At 40.8% G+C, this 21,101-nt stretch overlaps 1 protein-coding gene across 1 annotated transcript in view; it reads right to left on the reverse strand.

Moving 5' to 3' along the window:
• Window positions 1-2,085: 2,085 nt before the first annotated feature.
• RHOC (ras homolog family member C) overlaps window positions 2,086-21,101 on the reverse strand; it is a 33,902-nt gene continuing 14,886 nt past the window's right edge. The window contains exons 2-5 of the mRNA XM_054980126.1: window positions 8,509-8,666; window positions 6,654-6,774; window positions 5,027-5,157; window positions 2,086-2,950 (exon numbers count right to left, since the gene is read on the reverse strand). Of these exons, the coding sequence (XP_054836101.1) occupies window positions 2,777-2,950; window positions 5,027-5,157; window positions 6,654-6,774; window positions 8,509-8,664 (582 nt within the window). The 5' untranslated portion in view covers window positions 8,665-8,666 and the 3' untranslated portion in view covers window positions 2,086-2,776. The remainder of the gene's footprint in view (window positions 2,951-5,026; window positions 5,158-6,653; window positions 6,775-8,508; window positions 8,667-21,101) is intronic.

Below are 21,101 nucleotides of genomic sequence, written 5' to 3' on the forward strand. Positions count from 1 at the left end.
AAATGGTATGACACTGATGATTATTCTTCCCATCATCACTCTATTCCTCCTCAAGGTGGCATACCATGTGCATATTGGCCTGGTACTCCTTGGCTGCAACTGATGACTACTAATGCCTACTGTTAAAGTTTCTTCCTGCAACACGAAGGATAAAACTAAATCTGCCAGGCCTCTCTCTGACACAGCTACCAGCGCACTGGAACTCTGTGATGTGTGCGAAAAATAGTTGCTTTTTCATTTTTTTACCTGCAAATTAGTTCATTTCTCATAGTTACTAAATCACAAAGGACTGTTACCAGGGTTTAATCTATGAGCCCCCAACCTATTTGATTGTGAGCACCCTTGGAATTCTAATACAGGGAGGTGGAGCCAACCACAAAATGCCAAGGAGTGACATGCATAACTAATACTAACTCTTCAAAACTTCAGGCAGAAGCTCTGCTTAACAGGATGCTTTTTAAAATAAACATAATGCTTTATTTTTATTTATTTATTGCATACACACAGCTTACCTTCAGCCATGCAGTAGATTCTTGTGCTGTGGTAACTACTGCCAAAGCAATTTTTTAAAAAAATCTGTGCAATCAGATCTCTCCAATGGCCAATCAGAATTCCTTCTGGGGTCCCACCTGGCCCTGCCCACTATCTGAAAACATTTGGCAGGGACCAGGAAAGGTGTCATGCACCATGGTTTCCAAAGGCACCACACTGGGTACTCCTGGTATAAACAGTACCCTATGTAGCCATTTTCTTTTCTACTGCTCATGAGATAAGCAGCAAGGAGACCTAGGTTCAAATCAATGAAAAGCTGCAAAGCTAACGGAACATTCACTATTGCTTATTTTGTCCTACTTTAAAAGAGTTTATAAAAATATGCATCATATGCTTCAAGCAGCACAGGTGGCTTACGTCAATGTTATACCTTTTCCATCTACAACTAATTGCTACAGCTGTTTGGACAGAAGTTGGTGGGTGTTTCAAAGTAGCTGCTAACTTGAACACCTTTGAATTTTTTTCTTCTCCAATTCAGCGACCACCCTGCACACCCCGGCCAGGAACTATTATCCAATTAATCTCTTGCTTCAAGGAGCAGCCTAGTTTTTACCAATTGTTGGGATCATTTAGCAAATATGGCACGGCCCAAGTATTGTTCTTTGTTCTCTGGAGAGCAGTTTGTTCACACTGTTGTTATATGTGATACAAAGTGGCTGATACCTTCTCAGCAAGTTATTTATTCATCGTTCGGAACTCAGAAGGCCAAAAGCAACCAGGCACAAGCAAGGGAAGCCTGCCATAGGGATCGCAATGGAATCTCAGAAAGTTTCCTTGCCAGTATTTCCATGTACTTCTTTGTAAACAGCAGCTGCACAGGGTCCTTACTCAGTTAATTTTTATGCTATTTGAGTGCCTATAAGCATGTCCTACAGCACAAAATGGGGGCCATTTCAGCTCAGGGGAAAGAGTTAACCCCTACATACCTCCCTGCTCAGAACTGGGGCCCTGAGCAGCAGCCATTTAGATAGAAAGGACATTTGAGAGTTTCTATCAGAACTCCCAGCATCATGTCTAGTTTGATCCTTTTACTAGGAAGTTGGAGACACACAGTCCCTAAAGCTGGTCTGCCATTTGTCTCTCCCAATCCTGTGTGTGGATCAAGGAATCCATCCCTCTCACAGGGATGTACCATGGGCAAATCTACCCATTCAGTAGAATGATGTTGGAATGAGATGGTAGAGACTCAAGAACAGCCTGTACCACTTCAGAGTACAGGTAGGAGAACACACTTCAGAATTTTCTCCTGTATAAAAAAACAATTCCCCACACCAAGAAAATTAGGGAAAAGGCTCAATTGGAACCTGTCCCTGGATGAGCCAGTTTTCAATACGCAGGGGGGTTCCAGAAAAGGAACATGAAGTAGCTGATATTCCATGGACAGTTTGGGGGGTGGGGAAGAGAGATGACGACTTACTTCAGGTCCTTCAGCAGAGTTCAAACACAACTCAACTGTGCTGACAGAATACAACAGATCTAACACACCTTCATAAACTTTAATAGCCCAACAGAAAAAAATGGATAAAGAAGCCGTTTTTGTTGCACGGTCTGATTTAATTTAATGAAAGCAGAGAAAATACAGTATGGATAATATGCAAGGCACTGCCCAAACACAGACAGAACAAAGAGCATTTCTGACCACAGCAGAGCTCAGCTCCTCACTGAAATACAGATGGGCATTTTGGTAAGGCTTCCACTTGCACCAACAAGTTTGTGTAGAGAGAGGCAGGGGTGAATGCTGTACGTTTTAATCAGAGTATGACTCCGCAGATTGCAATATTCAGCAATCAAATGTAGCTTCCTTACTTTGCAAGAACGGAAAGACAGACGACAGGCTACATGAACCTATATCAGGCACCAAACTGAAGGATTAGTATAAAACGGGAGTGACGAGCAATGTAGAATTCATTCAGGTGTGTTGCCTGCTCTATACAAAAATGACCGTGTTTACGAGAAGATTCAAGAGACATCTGGCTCTCAGGCACAGGAGGTGCTGGAGAGGACAGCTAGGGCACATGGCCCAGAGACCAACGACAGGGACCACCCCCAGGGGGACCCCAACAGCCCTTACTACTGTGCAAAAGGGCACAACAGGCATGTTCACTTCTTACTCTAGACAGCCAACACAGCTCTTCTCCCCACCTCAACCTCACATTTGTGGGGCATATTGAAAGAGACAGATACAGTTGAGACGACAGTCACTTCCTTTGCTGATGCTCCCTTGTTAAAAGAGGGGACAGGCTTTGCGTTTTTTGTTTTTCCTGACTTGCAAGGCAGCTCGAGTGGCCATTTCAAACACCTCCCGCACGCCATCCTTCGTCTTGGCCGAGCACTCCAGGTAACCAAAAGCATTGATTCTGTTTGCCATGTCTCTCCCTTCCTCTGGTTTCACTGGCTCCTTATTAAAAAACAAAACAAACAAAAATAACCCAAAGGTTTTCCCAAGACCTGGTCTCAATGAAGGAAGAAAAATAACAAGCTATTTCCCTATTCTGCCCAAGACACGTACATTGAAAAGCACATGAAAAAAAATCATAATAGCTCCTTGCAGAAATGTGGGTGAACATTTTGCCAAGACTTGTCACCTTCACTATGATCTGACAGAGTTTGCTGGGGTTTAAGCAGTGTTCTTGGAAATTTTTCTGCTAGTAACTTTTCCAAGTCATTAGGAGTGGGGAGGATCAGCGCTATGAATAAATTAAATAAAGCCAGTATAAGAAGAAGTGGAAGTACAGAATTCCTTTCTGGGATCAAATCCTCTCTGGAATACCTTTCCATCTTACACCCTGCACGTCACTCAGCTAGGTCATCAACTTAGGTACTGTAAACCTGAAACAAACTAACCCTGTTTCATCTACATATTTTCAGCTAAGTTCATAGTGCTACAAGAATGCCTAGAAGACCCTCTTTAACCACTGCCCATTTTTCTTACCACAAGGCTCTCTATATTCCATAGAGCACTAGGCATTCCACTTAATAAATTCTTCTTTGGAGAAGTACAGTTCAAATTTTTCATACACTAGACTCGCCTTTAAGTTTAATCTGGCTCACTTTTTTTGCCTTCCCCTTCTTTATTTTATTGATTTAAAGAAAGTGGTGACTTGAGCTGCTAATACAGCTCATCCTAGGCCAGGATAGCATAGAAGTCAGACTAACAGAGCAGGACTGGACAGGATCTGGGCTCAAATCTTCACGCAGCCAAGAAAATCAGCGAGCGACCATGCATCAATCACTTTCTGTCTGCCTAATTACCCAGAATTATTGTGGAAGGGAAAAAATGGAAAAGGGAAGAGATGTGTGTGCTGCTCTGAACTTCTTGGAGGAAGAATAGGATAAAGGCATAATATAGGCTACCTAACCATGAAGTCACAGCCCTCCATCTGAAAGCCGATGCTTCAGAAAGCTTGACTGGAATAGATGCTTACAGTATCCTCTGTGACTCCAATTAATAGGATATTCAAGGATATTGATACTTTACTTCTACCAGCAATTAAGAGCCCTCCCAACCTGAACACTACTAAGAGACACTGGCCATTGGCTGTGAATGTTTAATCCTCTGTATCACCCATATAATATGAGAATAGGAATTAGGGGGAAAAGACAGGTGCTGCTGCCCAGTGTCCTAATGTAGGAACCGCGCCCAAGGTGAGAGTGCTAGAATAAGTGGAATGGCATTTTTAGCAGAGAGAAATGGACTCCCACAAAGACCTAGAATTTGTTGCCTGAGAAATTCAGAGTATTTGGAGGTTTAACTTAGGTTGTATGTTGCAGCATATAAAGAAAACATGTTTCCAGAGTATGGCTGGAAGGCACATGATGCAGCAACCTGGCTGAAGCTAAGCAAGCCTGGGCCTTCAGTGCTGGATGGGAGACTCGCTTGAGTTCCCTGATGGAAGAAAGGCAGGATGGAAATGTAATACGTACAGTTCTGACGAAACCCTGGAAAGTTTGGTTTCCCCCCCCCCCCCTCAATTTTCAGTTACTTTTGAAGTTTGTGCTGCACAAGCTCTTTCGTTTGGATATACTATCTAGATTTTTTAAAATCTAGATTTAAAAAAACCACTGCTCTTTTAAACTAAGATTTCATTAATCAAAAATAAGCTTCGCTCCTATCCCATATATCTGAAGGGTAGCCATTTAGAAAAGACAGGAGGAGCTCTGTGCACTTTCTAGCCTGGTTTCAGAGGAGAGAAGTTATTTGCCATCAAAACTCAGAGTCAGTCTGCATGTTACTTTTGCTACACAGAGAAAGCAGGGCCCTGCCTTCCGCCCAATTCCCTGCCTTCCGCCCACTTGATTCTCCACACTAGTACTGCACTGCATGGTACCAGACAGCATGCAGGTATTCTGCCTGGGGTGGAGATTTCCTATATCAAAGCAGTTACCTACCTATTCTTGAGAGAAGTTGAAAAAAGGTTTCATGTCCCTTCCAAAATTAATGAAATTTTTAAAAGTGGCACCGAAAGGCCCATACCTGCTTCATCTTTGCCAGCTCCCTACGGGTATGGTCATCATTCCGCAAATCCTTTTTGTTTCCCACAAGGATGATGGGCACATTTGGGCAAAAGTGCTTCACTTCTGGAGTCCATTTCTCTGGTATGTTCTCTGAAATGGATGGAATTCTTGCCATCAGACAAGGCTTTATATTAAATATTCTAACACACCACAGAGAGATGCAAGGGAATGATCTCCAGACATGCAGGAAAAAAGTTGCTGGGAGACTTCTGTTTTGAAAGAGCCATCTCCAGATCCAAAGGAGGAGACAGACCTAGTCTGTGGCCAAGGGCAAAGCTGTATACAATGGCAGTCCTATTTTCAGAGCCTTGGTCAGCATGCTAGAGCTTACCTGATTTACCACACCCTATAGCAGTTGTAAGGCAACACTGTACTCTTACACCAGAAAAGTGCCTCAGTAGAGCATGAGAAGTTCCCCACCCAAACCCTAGATCCACAGCCAGAGGCATCCTTGAAGACCAGCTTCAGAGAGACTACCACAAAGGAAGAGCTGTGTAGAAAAAAAATCATATACACCCCATCTTTGTGGATTCCAGCTCTGACAAATACTACCATCATTCACTCAGTTCCTTCCCCACCCAACTGATGCCCTACTGCCAGTTCAGCAGTTGATACCCTACTGCCAAGCTGCTTACAAGTTATGCAGAAGAATTTAGGAATGCCACAGAACAAGTACACATCTAAGAAACTGACCAAGCATACCAAGTTCCATGAGATTCTGGAAACCATTTTGCCTTGAATGTGAAAGAGATCCTTCTTGGGCAGCTTATTTTAAAATCCAACAGTCAGTGTGAACTTTGGAAGTCAAATCCTGTAAGTTTTGCTAATTTCTGCAGCCTCTCAAATGGAGGCTATGAAGAGAGCCTTTTGACTCTGAAATTCTATCTCTCTATGAACATGAAGAAATACTTTGACTTTATTGCCACAAACTCCTTAATGAACAGCTAGAAAATTATGCTCCTATGTCAAAATTGTATGTTTCAAAGTAACTGTAGCTGCCGTAGGAATCAGTTGTTTTCTTTTCTCCAGTGAGATCTTGCAAAGATCCATATATTCTTGCAGAATATCTGGACTACAAGGCAGGTCAGAATTTCCCATGCACAGACCAGAACGCTTGCTCTACAGAAGCTGGCACTTGCATGAAACTCATACGTTTAAAAGAGCAGACATGCCAAGTCACCCTAATTAATTACTGGCTAAAACATATTTTGAGTAGCAGCCACTGCTAGGAAAAGTTCTGAAGGAAATCCTGGTTGGTTATTGGAAAGTTTGCTCACTTAAAGATTTATCCTAGGTAGCAACACACTGGATAATATCAGAACAGGATAAAAACAGAGACAGCTACAGCAAGCTAATCGTCATTCTTTTAACGCTCTTCTCTGTGCCATGTGCCTTTCAAACGTATCTTGGTTGCCTGAGAGGACTGATCACATTCAGACCCAGCTCTTTGAGCTTTGTCCAGCAACTAGCAATGCATCACTGTGGCTCCCACTGGTTCTAAAAGAATCTCTTAAACCCTTGTTCCCATGGTAATGAGCAGAATCACATGGCCTATGTATTCATGACCCTGCTAGTTATAGTCTTACCTAAACTGTCTGGACTGTCAATGGAGAAACACATAAGGATAACATCAGTGTCCGGGTAGGAGAGGGGCCGCAGCCGGTCATAGTCTTCCTGTCCAGCTGTGTCCCAAAGAGCTAGCTCCACCTAGAGACAGAGGGAAGTTTGCATCAATAATCAGCACACTCATAATCCCTCTGGATAAAAGCAGAGACTGAAAGCAGGAAAGCAACCTGTTGTGGCCCCCTCTAACTTCACATTATTGTGACTTTCTGGCAGATTTAAGGCAGCCTGGCATAACATCTGCTCTAATTAAGCTGCCTGGGTCCGGTAATTGATTAGGGCCATTATGCCTTTTGCTTTATGGGGCTGCTTTGCAGTGTTACTTTCAAGGGCACCACTAAACTGTATTAGAGGACCATAAAGCTGTCAGAAGACACCAAGTCCCTTCTGACCAATGCAAGAAGGCAAATTACAGGAGTGCAGCTATAGCGAGATAAGAGTGTGAAATCCATAATTCAGTCTGGAATAGTTGTGCTGAAGTTGAATCAGTGGTTTCTGGAGTGTGCCTTTAGGACCTACAGAAGTGCACACATTTTTCCAATAAGGGTAGCATCCTGACCATGGATTCAGTCAATCCTTTCATTATTGACTTACAGAAAGACAACTCAGTTCAAGACTTTTCATAGTCTTTGAATCAGCATTTTGTCCTATGCACAGGCAAGCTCAGCAGATTTCTCCTACAATGTAAACTAGGGGGGGGGGACAGAAGTACCTCCTCTCAGGAGCAGGTTTTACTGTTAGAGGGGGAAGGTTGGTTTTCCTTCCTGCTCTACTGACACATGTACCTGGTTAGATGTTCACCTTTCTCTCTCATGCTTCAGGCAAGTTTCTGTTCCAACTTTTCTTTTATTCTAAGCAGCCAGTCTATGCATTTATTTAGAAAATTTGAATGCTGCCTCTCCAAAGACCCAGCTTGACATGGCTTACAAAGTAAAATGTATCATAAAACACCATGAAACTGTTTAAAAATAAAAAGTATTAAAAGCAGAACAACGTTTAGCCTAAAAGGAGTTACTAAATAGTTTCCAGACTAGAAGTAGATTGTAAAAACATTTTTAAAAACATCAACACTAAGAGCCTGAGTAAAAAGAAATGTTTTGACCTGGCATCTAAAAGACAGTAAGGTTGGCACTAGGTGAGCCTCAAGGGGGAGGGCTTTCGAAGGCAAGATGCCATTACTGAGCCACTGACAGCCTCTGGTTGCCACCCACTTTACCTCTGCAGGCAGGGGCATAGACAGTAGGGCTTGTGAGGAGGATTTAAGCATTTGCATGGCACTTGTGTGGCTTGTTTTTAAACATGGTGTATTGTTCTACTGGAGGGGAAGTGTGTGATTTGTCACACGGACCAGTCAATCAGCATCCTGCACAGCTGGTTTCTCTAGGTGACAAGAGCCACCAATTATTCCTGGGCTCAGTTCACTTTGAAGTTTTGTACATCTCCCCCCCCCACCTCAAATGCTGGGCTTAGCATTCAATTTACATATGTCTGTTTTCATTCATATTCTTCTAACTAACCTTGTATGTGGTTGCTGTTAGTCTGGAGCTGTACCTCCCTTTCAGGAGAAAATATAGCCACAGGGCCTAAAAATATCAAGTTGACACTAATGGGAACACTTAATTTGAGCTATCCCTTCTATAAAGATGAAAACCAAGGTTTGAATAATGCTCAATAAAGGTGAACTAGATAAAATTTTCTAAGAGCATTTCTGTCAAGACTAGTATGTCTATCAGCTATGGATGAACTGAAACAGAAGTTGACAAAGTCAGCACTGGGCTCTGAGGATCAAAGTGCAAATTGCTGCTAGCAAAGAATTACCTGTTTCCCATCTACTTCAATGTCAGCAATGTAGTTTTCAAAGACAGTTGGTACATAAACCTCTGGGAACTGGTCCTTGCTGAACACAATAAGGAGGCAGGTCTTCCCACAGGCGCCATCTCCCACAATCACCAGCTTTTTCCTAATGGCTGCCATGGCTGTAGAGACAAGAGGGAAGGCTGGAGTTACATATGGCTCAATAGGACATTAGAATGTTGCAGCATATAACCTGAGAATCAGTGTCAGTGCAGGCACTTGCTCCACACCCCACCCGTGATCACTTTGTATTAAGCAGGCCAAATCCAACACTGAGAATGAATTAGAGAAAGCCAGCATATCAGGGCTAAGTTTCTGAGACAAATTCTCCAAACTCTAAGTTTCACCTCCACACAGAATGTAAAAGTTTTTATATACAAGTATATATGTATGGATGGAAGTATGTATATGTATATGGATGGAAGTATATGTATATGGATGTATATGGATGGAAGTAGTGTGTCTCATTGTCTCTTCTACCCCATAGGAAACAATAGAGTGGCTGGAAGCACCTTCTTTGGGGGGGCATTGAATTGGACCCCAGATATTTGGGGGGGGGTCTTTAGAGGATAGTCAGGAGTAGGTTCGCTGAAAAATTGGTGGAGTTTGCTTGAAAAATAACACCACCAGCCCACCCCAGATAGCCCCCGGTTAGTTTTCTCCATCAGGAATAATGGAGAGTGACTTGGGGAACCTTTTTGGGGGCTGACAGAATTAACCCCCATGGTCCAATCTTCATGAAACTGGGGGGGAGGGTCTGTAGAGGACAGTCGGGAGTACAGCCCCTGCAAATTTGGTGGGGGTTGGTTGAAAAATTACCCTCCCCCAGATCGTTTTCCCTATGTGGAATAAAGGCCAAATTAACCCAGATTTCTCTGATCTATCTGAACTGGATCAGGGAATCTTTACTGGATTTGGAGAATCCGAGATTTTTTAAGGTGATCCCCAAATCCCAAATCTCCCTGATGTTTTGGATACACACCCCTAACCTCTAGCCCATGCCTTGTCAGATTCATCCCAAGTCTTTCACCACTGTCACTCTAACTGTCTTCCTTGTATTTGCATCATCCACAGCCCCTCAGTAAACCTTGGGGCTGCCTGGTCTCTTAGGCCTGAGACAGGGCACCCTGGAGCAATCATATCAATTGCCTGCATTCCAGAAGTCCAGGAATCAACAGGAGCACCTATCATCAGGTAAGTTGCTGCCATCTGAAAATCATTCAGATCCATCCAGCTATGGAGGCAGATCATCTTAATCAAGTTGCTTAGATAGCAACACATCATAAGACTTCCAACGTGCTTTTGATTGTTGTAAACTGTATGCCTCTTGTGATCTAAGCTATCTGCAACAAACTCCAGGTAATTTGTATGATAGGCCAGGAGAATTGGAAGAGGGAAATATATTCCCATTGTGTTGGTAATGTATGGTGGCTGAGAGCTATCAAAAGAATTGTGCCTTATTTTGCACTCTGGTTAAAATGCTAGAGATGAAACCTTGACACAGGTAGCTGAAAGCCTGCATGGCCTCAGGAGCACACAAAAAAGTTCATTGTAAGTGTCAAGCACCTTTTCATTTTCTAGTCCAAATCACAAGATAACCTGGATGACATGCTGTGTTTGTGTTTGTTTTATCGGACATCCTACTGATTCACTTAGAGAACATGACTGGACTACATTTGAAAACAGCCATATGGATTAACCATAAAACCACAGAAATGTCACTGCACACCATGCTTTAGGCTGCTTTCAACCCAGCTGAAATTATTTTAGAAACCACAAAATAGAGCCTGTGGCACAGTAACGGAATGGAAGAGAGACTCAGCATGAAGAAACATTTATGCAAAAGAATAAATCCAGGAAATGGAAATTTAGAAGGTTTTTAGGCACTTGGATCAAGAGCCCATGTATCCTAAACTTCTGACAGCGGAGGCACATTTTTCATTTGAATTAAAGTTGTGTCGCTTTTAGACCAAGGAGGATTCTTTTTTTAGACCAAATATGAATTGTCAGCCCTCAGAGAAACTTAGCTCATGATTGGAAGGCTGAGAGTATATGATTGGGCCAAGGTCACTCATCAGGGTTCCATGACACAGCAGGGACTTGAACCTGGGTCTCCCAGATCCTAGTCAGCACACCACATTAGGCTCCTGGCAGCTTCTTCAACTGTCCATGAGTCCCCAGAAGTAACAGTGGAGGGGGTTCTTATCACCTTTCTTTAAATATATTCAGAGCAGTGAGCCAGCCAGAGAAGCAGTTGGGCCTTTGGATGACCAAGAAATAAAAGTATTTCTAAAGGAAGCCAACACATAAGCTCAATGAATTCTTTGCATTTGAGTTCACTATGGAAAGTGTGGGCCATGTACCCAAGGCCACATCCAACATTTTCAAGAAAGGAGTCTGAAGAATTGAGTCAAATTGAGGTGATGAGAAATGGATTTTAATCCCCCCAATAGGTCTAGAACTTCAATAAGACTTGAGGATCTGATGGAATGCACTAAGAGTTCTTAAAGAACTCAAAATGTGAGACTGTTGATCTACAAACCAGTAGATGTAACTTGTCGCTAAAATCAGCCACTGTACTAGAGAACTAGAGAGTAGCAAATGTTACACTGTTAAATGGATCCAGTAGAGAACCAGAGAATACAGGCCAGTTAGTCTTAACATGTGTTCCAGGCAAATTAACAGAAATTGTAATCAAACATAGAATTGTTAGGCACATAGAGAAACAATACCTGCTGAGGAAAAATCAGCATGTTTTCTGCAAAGGGAAATCCCACCTCACCAACCTTTTGGAGTTCTTTAAGAAAATGAACAAACATGTCAATATCGGTGATCTCGTAGACATTATAGACTTGGACTTTCAGACTGCAGAGTGCCCCATCAAAGACTCTTGAGTAAGTTTAGCAATCATGGGATAAGAAGACTTATGAAAAATGGTGGCCCTTTTTTGAATACATCAACAAAGAGACACAATCTCCGAAACAACTATATCAAGATATTCTTAATTTGTAAATATTATTATTAAATATAGTGCTTATAGATAAGTTGTCAACAATATGCCATTCAACATTTAGCATAAGATGAATAAGCACCCTTGGGTTGATATAAGTTGTAAGCTGTAAATTTTGAGTTTGTATAAAAGTTATAATATTGAATTTAAAAAATGAGATAAGAAGCCTGGTTGGTTAAATTACAGGAAGCAGAGAGTTCTGGCCAGCAGAGGAGGTCAAAGTAAATAATTAAGTAGTGCAAATGTGGGGCTGCTTGGACAGTTCTGTTAATGTAGGGAAATAAGTGTTGGGGTCCTAGAAGGATCGGCATTGAGACTAGTGCTATTTAATTTGTTCATAAATTATCTGGAACTGCAAGGAAAAGAGGCCAGGCAGTCATTTGATGTGAGTCACTTAATGTGGCTAGGCAGATGGACTCATCCACAACACATCTAGGAAAACAGTTTAGGGAAATTTACCTTGTACAACAGTGTCAGCCACCTCCATGTTATTTTTATTAAAGGGGAAGACTGCGTAAGACAATGGAGCGTTTCCATCCAGAGCAACAAGATTTTGTAACACTCATGCACAATCCACTACAAATTAAACCACCATTACTCCACACAGAGTTCTGACCAACAAGCAGCCCCACATTTGCACTACTTAATTATTTACTTTGACCTCCTCTGCTGGCCAGAAGAATGCAGACTATGCTGCTTAATTGGAAGGGAACGCAAAGGCAGCGTGGCTGAGGAAGGGTGGTGTGTGTGTGTCCTGCAGCTCTGCAAAGAAAAGGGCTCTCAGTCTTGTCAGTATCAGACAATGATCCCCCCCACCCCAAAGACAATAAAAAGTTTCCAGAACATTCTTGACGAGCCAAGTATTGTGAAATAGGCAGCCAGCTGGAAGTATTTGACCAGCTCATGGACAGCTGCCTTAAACTTGGAGCAGATTTTATCTGAAAAGGACAACAGCTCATATTCTAGCTTTGGTATGCACACACATCCTTAAAAAAAAAATCAGGATTTCCAACTGTGTGTACCAAAGCCAGATGATATGCATGTTGCCCTATACAGACAAAATGGTAACTGAACACACTGAGAATCATGCATAGTGTGCTCTCCCAATGTGTGTGGTAGGAGCACTGGAAATACAACTGAAAAAGGCTTAACTATCACATGATCCAAATGATTTCTGTGTCTTGTAATATGTCATGTCAATTTGCTTATATTTTGTTTCAGCACCATTTTCAGCTCTGTATCAAATTTGTTCTTGTTTTTTCTGCAATCCCCCTTACCCTATTGTAGTTTACTGAATGTTTCAGCCATTGACTGTATTGAACTACACTGTGTAATCTGCCCTGAGACTCGGCGAGAAAGGCAGACTATAAATAATGTAAATAAATAGATATGGGCAAGGCCACAGAAGTGATCTATGAAGGCCTGGCTTTAAATCTCAGAGCTGCTGAAGATAAAATTTAACACAGCATTTAACTTACAATGAGGAAGCTGTCAAATTTCCCCACAAAATTTAAGGCAACTCTTTGGTACGATGGCAGCGGCTATAATTATTTATTTCCATAAGGAGGGAACATATTTTTATATCAATGCAGATTAATGGTCCTGGATCCCTTCTTTATCTCCTCTCCATGCTCTAGGCACTTCTAGAACTATTTTGAGTGGCATAGAATGAGATTGCACATAGTGAATATTTCTGAGCCAGTTTATTTGGCCTGGCATATCTTCCACACTTTCCAAGCGATTATCCTCTTCCCACATATTCAGCTTTCCCTCACAGGCTTGTTTCAAAAGTCAGCTGTGCATCCCCCAGGATCTGTGATTGACATTCATAAAATACAAGCTGCATTCTTTTCATAAAGAGATTATCTTATCTTTTCAGCCAAGCATTGGTGTCATGCAGAACTACAATACTGCTTCCTGAGAAGTAAAGAGCAAAAGAAGATAATACATAATGCAGGAGCATCTTGTTGTTAGAGATAACACTGGTCTTCTAAATCAAACCATGCTTACAAATAAGGAGACATAACGAGTTAGAAAGAAAACTGAAACAGTCTTGATTGATTTGGTAACACTCTCTGAACAAATCATATTAGAGAATATGGGAGAGACTGTGAGAAATATAAACTGTTCTAAAGAACACCCATCTTCAAATGGTGCAACGAAATCTGCAAGTGGGTTGGAGTTGAGTATCAACCTAAGACAAGTGATGCCAATGGGATCTCCAACATACCAGTCTTTTAAAAAATCAAGACAGACCAAGAAAAATAGTGATAGGAGAGATTAGGGAAGAAAGAGATAAAGGAGAAATATGAACATACATGGTAAAAAAAAATAGAGTGAGTCACAAGTTTCCATCTAGGGCTAAAGGAGAGTACTAGGATTGAAAAAAAAATTCAATACTCCTATTTTAGAGGATAGCTATTCTGGATTATGAGTTTGATTTTAATAGTTACACCTTTTCAGAAGTTTTAGGCTACTATCTCAAAAGAAGTCATTACCTCATGGCCCAAACCCCACTCCAGGTCAGAAATCTTTCTGCACCCAGCAGGTTGGAAAACCTTATGTGATCAAAATTACACATGCATTGTAAAGTGCTGGAAGAATGAAACACAGGCCGTTTCTGCCCGTCATTAGAGGTATGGTTCACTCTCAGAACTGTGGCAGCTTTTCCCCAAGCATGTACATGTTATCATTTGCCAAATGTGTGCATATTGTTTTTTTTACCATGTTTTCCGCTTCTTTACTGGGATTGCACTTGCTCCAATGTTTTCTTTTGTTGCAGGTTTCTGGCTGGATTTTTTTTTTATACATTTGTTGGCATATGAATTTGAAGCATTTCTGATAAAACCTCCTATGCCTCTCAATCTAGTTCTTCCACAAAAGATCTTGCTTCCTTCCTGACATTTCCATTCAACCACAGAAGCCTGCTTGCAACAGTATTTGCATGCAATTATGCATTTGCAAAGTAAAAAAAAATTAAAAGGGGGACATGCACTTTTAGTCTATGATGACGACAGTGCCCAACTTCCCATCCAAAACCACTTTTTTGGGACTGTTTGGAGGTTTTCCTGCAACCTCACAACCGAAAGTAAGCACCGGTGGGTACTGCATGTGGAGGATGAGTTGTCGGGGTAACTCAGCAAAACACAGACCTAAAGCAGGGAAAAGGCCAAACAATTGAGAAATCCAATACGAACACATTTCATTTTTTTTTAAAAAAAAAAATTTATTGGGTTAGAATCCGTTATTTTTACATTTACATTCAATTTTCCCCAAATTTTTCATTTCTAACCCCCTCCCTTTCCCCCCCTTTTGTTGACTTCCAACAGTTTTCCAACCCTTTGTCCCTTTTCCCTTACTTCTATTAAATTCCTCTATCTAAAACAAATATATATTCTCCATTATACTAAGCAGTACATCCTTAACTATTTTTCTTATTATATACCCAAACTGTAAGTCTTTGTTTCCATCTTAGATAAACAATTTATCCCATTTTCCATTTTTAAATATTTCTATATATCATAAACCTATATATCATAAACCATAAAAATCTTACACATTTAAATCAAACAATTTGACTTGTTCTCTATATATTACTCATTCTGTCTTTTTATGGTAATTCTATATAACTCTCATCACATAGTCAATCAATTTGACTCGTCTATACCTTCAGACATTCAGTTTGGTGCATTATACAAATCTTATCAAAGAAAGAAAATACTGTTGGTTACTCAATCCTTATATTTAATCCTTATAGTCAATTATTTTCTATCAATATTTTATTTATTAACCTATATATATCTATATATATGTCAATCTGTTAATCTAACTGCTTATAAATTCACATTTATCTCTTCTCCCCCCGGTAAAGTCACCCCCCTCTACATTTTATTATACTTCAGTAGTTCTCAAACTGCCACAGTTTTCCTCCCACCTCCCATTTCTTCTCCAAATATTGTTTCAGCTTCTCCCAGTCTGTGTTAAACTGCCCTGAGTCCAGATTTCTCAGTTTTCTTGTCATCTTGTCCATTTCCGCCATGTACAGCAATTTGTAGATCCAATCTTTGATAGTTGGCACTTCCTGTACTTTCCATTTTTGCGCATACAATAGTCTAGCTGCTGCCGTCATATAAAATATCAGCGTCCTGTGATGGGCTGGAATTCCCTCCATTCCCAAGTTCAGTAGCAGGAGTTCTGGGTTCTTATTAATTTGAAATTGTAAAATTTCACTCATTTCTCTTATTATTACCCTCCAGTACTGCCTGGCTACCTCACACGACCACCACATATGATAGAGGGAGCCCTCATGCTTCCTACATTTCCAGCATTTATTAGAAGTGTTCAAATTCCCTAGCGCAATCTTCTTTGGTGTCATGTACCAACGATAGATCATTTTGTAGATGTTCTCTTTGATATTTGTACATGTCGTTGTCTTCATTGTAGTCTTCCACAAGTATTCCCATGCCTCCATTGTTATTTCTTTATTAAAATTTATAGCCCATTTCACCATTTGTGTTTTAACTGTCTCATCCTCAGTATACCATTTCAACAATACTTGGTATACCTTGGATATTCTTTTCTTGTCCTCTTTAAGAAGGGTCTGCTCTAGTTCCAAATTCTCTATTCGTATACCTCCTTTTACAGAGTCCGAGTTATACAAATCTCTGATCTGTCTATACTGGAACCAATCGTAATTAGGTGATAGTTCCTCTTGCGTCTTTATTCTAAGTTTAGATGCTTCTACTTTAGTTATTTCTTTGTATGTTAAACATTGTCGTTCATTATCAACAGCTCTCGGGTCTATCACCTCATATGGAACCACCCACCAAGGAGTTCCTTCTTGTAGATAAATTCTGTACTTCTTCCAGGTTGTGTATAGACTTCTCCGTACAAAATGGTGCAGGAACATCGAGTTGACCTTTACTTTGTCGTGCCATAGGTATGCGTGCCATCCAAATATTTTTTTGTATCCCTCTAGGGCTAATAGTTTCTTGTTCTTTAATGTCATCCACTCTTTCAGCCAAACTAGGCAGATTGCATCATGGTAAAGTCTCAGGTTGGGCAGTTGCATTCCGCCTCTTTCCTTTGCATCTTGTAAAACTTTCATTTTCACTCGAGGCTTCTTGCCTGCCCATACAAAATCTGATATTTTCCTCTGCCATTTTTCAAATTGTTTAGAGTCTCTGATGATTGGAATTGTCTGTAGCAAAAACATCACTCTTGGTAACACATTCATTTTAACTGCTGCAATCCTACCCAACCATGACAGATTGAGCCTATTCCATTTAATCAAGTCTCTCTCAATCTGAGTCCATAGTTTTTCATAATTATTCTTGAATAAATCTATATTCTTTGCAGTCAGTTCAATTCCCAAATATTTCACCTTACTTGTTACTTCACAGTTACTTCACAAATTGTTTAGAGTCTCTGATGATTGGAATTGTCTGTAGCAAAAACATCACTCTTGGTAACACATTCATTTTAACTGCTGCAATCCTACCCAACCATGACAGATTGAGCCTATTCCATTTAATCAAGTCTCTCTCAATCTGAGTCCATAGTTTTTCATAATTATTCTTGAATAAATCTATATTCTTTGCAGTCAGTTCAATTCCCAAATATTTCACCTTACTTGTTACTTCACAGTCCGTTATTTCCATTAACAGTTGTTGTTTCTGCTTAGTCATATTTTTGCATAGTATCTTTGACTTCTTTTTGTTGATATAGAAACCTGCCAAGTCTCCAAACTCCTTGATCTTATCTATCACTTTTGGCATGTTCTCCAATGGGTCCTCTACGATTAACATTATATCATCCGCGAATGCTCTGACCTTGTATGAGTAGTCCTTTATTTTTATTCCTAGAATTTCCTCGTCTTGTCGTATTTGTATCATCAGGATCTCCAATACTAAAATGAACAACAGTGGAGACAACGGGCAACCTTGTCTTGTTCCTTTACTTATAATCAGTTTCTTAGTCAATTCATCGTTCACCACAATTGCTGCAGTCTGGTCTCTGTAGATTTCCTTAATTGCTCTGATGAATCTTTCTCCTAATTGTAGCTTTTCCATAGTGGCAAACATAAAGTCCCAGTTTAAATTGTCAAATGCCTTTTCAGCGTCAACAAAGAAGAAACCAACCTCTTTATCACAACGCTTATCATAATATTCAATAGCATCAATCACTGTCATTAAATTGTCTCTTATTTGTCTGTCTGGCAAAAAGCCTGCTTGCTCCTCCTCTATAACTTCCGAAAGCCACCCCTTCAGTCTCTCCGCCAGTATCTTCGCAAAAATTTTATAGTCATTGTTGAGTAACGATATAGGTCTGTAATTTTTCACATTAGTCAAATCTTGGCCCTCTTTTGGGATCAATGATATGTTCGCTTCAGACCAAGTGTCTGGAATCCTTTGATCCCTTAGAACTCCATTGATCACCTCCTTTAGGAATGGTGCCAGCTCATTGGCCATAGTCTTATAAAATTTAGCTGTAAGTCCATCTGGCCCTGGCGCCTTTCCTAGATTTGCAGATTGTATTGCCTTACTTATTTCCTCATCCGTTACTTCATTATTCAGTTTATTTCTCCAAGCGTCCGAGATTTCTGGTAGCGTCATTTTCTCCAGATATGACGCTATTGAATCTTTATTTACTTCTTTCTTGTTGTACAGTTTAGCGTAGAATTTATAAAAGGCTCTACTAATGGTAGTCTGTTCCAAATACGTTTTGTCATCTTCACAAATTTTATTTATTGTTTTCTTTTCCCTTCTCTTCTTCAGTTGCCATGCCAGGTACTTCCCAGGTTTATTTGCACCCTCAAACGCTTTCTGATTCAGCCTTTTGAGATTCCACTCCAATTCTTTATTGCTCATTGCTGTTAGCTGTTCTTGCAATATTTTAATTTCTTGGTATAATTTCTTTTTCCCTGGTCTCTTTTTTAACTGTATTTCCTTAGCTTTTATTTTCTCCTCAATCTCTTGTCTCTTCTCCTCTTTCTTCTTTCTTGCTCTGCCATTTAAGTCCATTAGTATGCCCCTTATAACCGCCTTGTAAGCATCCCAAACTTTATCAGTTGGTACTTCTTTATTCACGTTGTATTGTATGAAAAACTTTGTCTCTCTTCTCAATATTTCCATATTCTCTTTTTCCTGTAGCAAGTCCTCATTTATTCTCCATGCTTTCCTTTTTCTCCTTTTCCCTAATTTCCACATAATTGGGTTATGATCTGAGCCTACCATCGGCATTATTTCTACATCTTTAGTCCATAACGCCAAATCTTTTGAGGCCCAGATCATGTCAATTCTTGATAATGTGGAATGCCTTGCAGAATAAAAAGTAAACTGTCTGCTTTTAGGATATTCTCTCCTCCATACATCTTCAAGAGTCTCTTGTTGAATCAACTCAAAGAAGAGCTTTGGTAATAGTCCTCTTTTCTTTTGTGCCATTGTAGTCTTTTTATCCAGTTCCAAGTCTGTCACTCCATTGAAGTCTCCAGCAAGAATTATCTGATCATATGAAAGATCGTCTAAATGCTTCCTCAAATCCTCAAAGAAGCACTCTTTTGCACCATTAGGTGCGTAAATTCCGACTACCAACACTCTCTTTAGGTTCCAAGTACATTCCACTGCTACAAATCTGGTTTCCACATCTTTCATTATGAATTTTGGTTGTAGCTCCTCTTTTACATACAACACCACTCCTCTTTTTTTCTTACTTGAGGCCGCTACAAAGTCCTTGCCCAATTTTCCCAGTTTTAAATATTTTACATCCTGTTTTCGAATATGAGTCTCTTGCAAACAAACAATATCACATTTTTGTTTTAGTAGCCAGTGAAAAATATTTTTTCTCTTATTCGGTGAATTTAGTCCATTTACATTCCAAGATAATACTTTACACTCCATATTCATAATCTTGTTGGTAAGTCTTTTTCATTGTCCCTTATAAATCGCTCCATCTCCCGCTCAGATCTAATACGCTTTTTGGCACCTCCAAATTCGAAGGACAAACCCTCTGGGAGCTCCCATCTGTACCTGATTTTCATGTCCTTCAACATCTGGATTAGCGCTTTATATTTTTTCCGATCTAGTAACACTGATCTGGGTAGTTCCTTCATTATAATAATTGTCTTGCCATCGATCTCCAATGGATCTTGAAACTGTTTAGTCACGATCTTCTCTTTCATGTTTCTTGTTGTAAATTGTACAATCACATCTCTTGGTACTTTCCTCTGGGTTGCAATTCTCGAGTTCACACGATATGCCACATCTAGGATAGCCACAACTTCCTCCTCCTCCTTCCCCAGGTATTCAGCTAACACCTCCGTCATCTGCTCTTGCGCTGTCTTTCCTTCCATTTCCGGCAGGCCGCGAAATCTCAGCTGCTTCTCCATATGTCTACTTTCCGCAACCGCCATCCTTCCCCTCATCAGCCTCATCTCTGTTTGTTGCGTATCTGCTAAGTTCTCCATCGCTCCTTCTACTGTTTTAACTCTCTGCTGCGTCCCTTGTAGTTCACTTTGTATTGTTTCCATACCTTTCTTCACTTCTGACAGCTCCGATTTTACTTCTGACAGCTCCGATTTTACTGTCTGTTTAACCTCTTTGATCAGCTCCAATTTCATGTCTTTAAATTCTTTAATCACCTCCAAAAGTTTTTTATCCAGGTTTTCTATTGCCGATTGCCACTCTTTCTTCGACATCGTGGGGCTTGCTTTGGCTCGCTCCCACGAATCCGCTCTCTTCCTTAGCTCCGTGGCGTTAAATTTAGTACCTTTTTTATTTCAAATGTCCCGGTCTTCTTGCATAAATTGATTTTAAAGGGTCCAAAATGTCGGGCGTCTTTTCTCTATGGTCTCTCTATGATTTTATAATCCAATATGGCCTACTTCCTTTTCCGCTGAGGCCGCGACCCTTCCCCTCTCAAAGATGGCGATTCCCTTCTTCCTGCCCTCCAGCAAGGGCCGCTTCTCTCCAGCCGCTCTATTGTTGTTACGCACTTCCTGTCTCCCGTCTTCCCACAGCAGATCTCGCGATGGTGTCTTTTTCTCACAGCTCCAAAGCCACAGGTATTCAAAACAATAGTCCGATTTCTTTAATAACTTCTTTAAACTTAGTCTCTTTTCAAATACAACTCCTGCCGAAGCTTCCCCTCCTTTTCGCTAGTCTGTTGCAGTTTAAAAGTCTACTTTTTTTCCTCTCTGTTTTTATCAATCTGTCCCGTATCGGAAGATAGTGATCTTTACCTTCCCTTCACTTTCCTCGGGTTGTAATCACTGTTTCGATTTCAAGTTCTCCTTTCCACTTCTTCCCCCAATCGAAGCTTGGGTATGTAGGTCTTATGCCAGCCGAATTGGCCCCAAAACTGCCGCAGAGATTGTAGCCGACCCGTCGCAAGGTGGGACCTCAAGGATCGGGAGGGGACTTCCGGTTTGGGATTCATGGAGGTCTAACGCAGCTCCATTTGCGGAGCTGACCGGACTGCCGTTTTAAGCAGCCGGCAGGGTGAAAATAGCCCGCGGCCGACTGCTCTCAGGCGGAGAGCAGGCAAAGAA

This window comes from Eublepharis macularius, chromosome 5, assembly GCF_028583425.1.
Source record: "Eublepharis macularius isolate TG4126 chromosome 5, MPM_Emac_v1.0, whole genome shotgun sequence".
NCBI lineage: Eukaryota > Metazoa > Chordata > Lepidosauria > Squamata > Eublepharidae > Eublepharis > Eublepharis macularius.